Genomic DNA, 3,146 nt, shown 5'->3' on the forward strand with positions numbered 1-3,146 from the left:
GTTTACTAAAGCTTTACTAAGAAACAAGGATTCAGCCATTATCATAGAAAGGGAATGCTACCAGGACTCTCAGCAACCCCCCTCCTGGAAACACACACATACACACACACAAACATACACACAAACACACACTCAAACATACTCACAAACACACACACACAGGATTTCTTCTTTAGGGAACTCTTAAGAGATCAAGTCTTGGTAAAACACAAAGAAACAACATTATCAGTGCTGCTACCCTGCTCCACTGGGCCCCTGTTTGCTGGGCACACTGCTGCTCTCTGCTCAAGAAGGGAGCCCGCTCTGTTGCCCTCTTCTGGCAAGACACTAAAACTACAGGCAGTGCCCACATCATGCATCTAGCCCATAAATATACATAATAAAGGCTAGATATCTCATCCCATAGATATATATAATAAAGGCTAGATATCTCATCCCATAGATATACATAATAAAGGCTAGATATCTCATCCACGCTGCTGACTAATGGAGGTCTACGCCCGCACCTGGCGGCCATCTTACCACAGTCAGCTCGCTCACTCATAACATTGTGTTTCAATGGTGCATACTTTTTAAATAACTAAACTTGCTCAATTTTCTACCGATTTTCAAATGGTTTGGGTTGTTATAAACGTCAGAGATGTAGTTATGACACTGCATACTTATGAATTATAACCATGGACTTCCATAGCATCCAGAATTATAGCTAGGGTTGCCCACTTTCTGATATGAAAATAAGGAAGGGGGGTGTGTATATGTGTGTGTGGGTGTGTGCAAGATGTGCAATACCGGTCAAAAGTTTGGGGTCACTTAGAAATTAGAAATTCCCATTCCACTCCATTATAGACAGAATACCAGCTGAGATCAGTTGCAATGGTTTTTTAATCAGAGCAGCAGTTTTCAGATTACATTATGTGCTTACATAATTGCAAAAGGCTTCTCCAATGTTTTCTCAGTTTTTCTCAGCCTTTTAAAATGATTTCCGATTAGTAAACAGAATGTGCCTTTGGAACATTGGATGAATGGTTGCTGATAATGGGCAACGTAGATATTGCATTAAAGACCAGCCATTTCTTTCTATTTTTTACTTTCCGCTGCGGGTTGCCGACCCCTGGTCTAGCCTTTATTATATATATCTATAGTCTAAATGGATCTGCACACCAGCCCAGTGGTACGGACACAACACCACTTATATCACGTTATCACAAGAGATTTAATATTTACCATAAAACACAACACACACATCAGAGATCAGAGAAGCGAAGATCAGAGAAGCGAAACTAATTGAGTAGTGCAGATGCAAGCACAGGTGGTGGGAACAGAAAAGATCGTGATGTGATTTGGTTTTGTTGAGATTGATGACATCACTTCACCTAAGTTGGAACTCCTGAAAGGTGATCTTGCGCCGGTTGCCCAATGAGGGTGAATGGTGCTCACTCTCTGCACACTCCATGAGGCAGGCGAAGCGCCCCTCCGCCTCACAGCGAGCGAGGTCTGAGTAGCCGCTGCGCCCCGGGTGGATGATGTGGGGTTCCCCCCAGGGGTGGTGGTCCTGGAGAGAGCTCCGCAGGTGGACCCCCAGCTCCAGCCTGTCCCAGTCCTGCCCTGCGGTGGGGTGGCTGAAGAGCAGAGCCGTCTGTGCGGACGCCCCTTCCCCTGCGGGCAGCTCCCTGGCGGGGAAGCTCACCACGCTGCCCTGGCAGCCCTTGGGCCTCTCCTGGAGCGCTAGCTCAGTTAGCGGGCTAAAACTGACCCCTGCGTCCGCACTCAGCGCCTCAACTCTGAGGATGGTTTTGGTGAGTCTTATTGCTTTTGTGTTGCGGGCGTTGCAGTACAGCTGACCTTTCCCCTCATGGTCAGTGACCTCGGCCATTTGAAACTCCCCAGACTCAACTGGCATCTTCTCTCCCACCTGCCATGTCTGTCCTCGATCGTCGCTGTAGAGAGCCAAGGCGTACGACTTCATCGTCCAGAAGTACCAGAGAGGAAACACGTCGAACAGCCATGTGTCAGCATCCTTAAAGTCCTTGACGTAGACTGGAATGAGCAGTCTACCACTCTCCATCTGGGTACCATGTCCTGGTCCGACGGCAAAAGTCTGGAACTCTTCAAGGTTTTTGCCGACAGCGCTATCAGACAGGTCGGTCAGTTGTGTCCAGCTCTCGTCTCTGAGAGGCGACTCGGCACAAGTGATGTAGCACAGCTTCGTTTGGCCTCCCCTGAGCTGGAACTCTTTAATTTCGCCCGCAGCACAGATGAAAAACAAATAGAGTGTTCCCGTGGTCGACTCAAAGACTGGACAAGGGTTCATAGCACGGTAGCCATCCTTAGTCGCCTTTGTCAAATCCATCCAACTTTCTGACCACTGAAAGAAGACATTTTTAAATTAAACATAAATACAACATGACTGTCGGTTACATCCATATGCTTAAGCAAATGTATCATATAGTGTTATAGAGTATGATATAACATTGGTTTCCAAAGGCAAATCAGCTATTTCATCGAGGTTTGTCCAGATGCGATTAGTTACCTGTAGCGACCCATTAGGCTGTCGTGTGGCGGCCCTCATAACTAGGCTTATGGCATGTTCATCTCTAGTCGACGTCCGCTTTTCGGCAAACGCCAGGAAGGTCTTCCATTCCTTAACATAGAGAAGAGCAGGAATTCGGAAGTCATTATCTTCATGCGCAAACACAAGTGTGTCTTTGGGTTCAAGCAAGTCAATCTTAAAGTCGGCCATTTTTCAGATTCTGCAACAAGAACATAGTATAGGTCAGTCAAGAAAGCCGTCAGTCTACGGATGCATGTATTTAAAAAAAAAACACATTAGATATTAAGTAATAAAATGTATTAATACATTTATTGAGAGTACTTATCACCTAAAAGGCCAAATGGCTCAGCATGACTACTGTAGCCTACCAATGGCATGGTTAATATCTTACAACAGGCTAATAATGGGCTCAATTGCACAGAAGTTATTATTGTCAGCAATATGCTTAACTTACCTCATAGAAAACAGCTAGCAGTTGTTGTTCCAACTGTTCTTTCCAGTGAAGTGTATAATTTCACCAACTCAGTTTGCTTTTAAAGGTCACAGATGCAGAAGTGAAATGCTGACTGTTAAATAATGTCTTGTTTTCGCTCAG

The 3,146-nt window shown here is 45.4% G+C and overlaps 1 protein-coding gene across 1 annotated transcript; it reads right to left on the reverse strand.

The window, feature by feature from the left end:
- Positions 1-1,197: 1,197 nt before the first annotated feature.
- Positions 1,198-3,146, reverse strand: LOC121685758 (sialidase-3-like). Its single transcript, XM_042066505.1, has 3 exons — positions 3,006-3,146; positions 2,531-2,750; positions 1,198-2,365 (listed from the first exon to the last, which is right to left on the reverse strand). Exons 2-3 carry the CDS (start codon positions 2,738-2,740, stop codon positions 1,370-1,372), a joined length of 1,206 nt encoding a protein of 401 aa, XP_041922439.1. The 5' UTR covers positions 2,741-2,750; positions 3,006-3,146; the 3' UTR covers positions 1,198-1,369.

The sequence above is a fragment of the Alosa sapidissima genome, chromosome 16 (assembly GCF_018492685.1).
Source record: "Alosa sapidissima isolate fAloSap1 chromosome 16, fAloSap1.pri, whole genome shotgun sequence".
NCBI lineage: Eukaryota > Metazoa > Chordata > Actinopteri > Clupeiformes > Clupeidae > Alosa > Alosa sapidissima.

Coding starts and splice junctions, on each gene's coding strand:
- LOC121685758 (XM_042066505.1), bottom strand. CDS start 2,740: ATGGCCGACTTTAAGATTGACTTGCTTGAACCCAAAGACACACTTGTG. Junction 2,366..2,530: donor AGCCTAATGGGTCGCTACAG/GTAACTAATCGC, acceptor GTCTTCTTTCAG/TGGTCAGAAAGTTGGATGGA.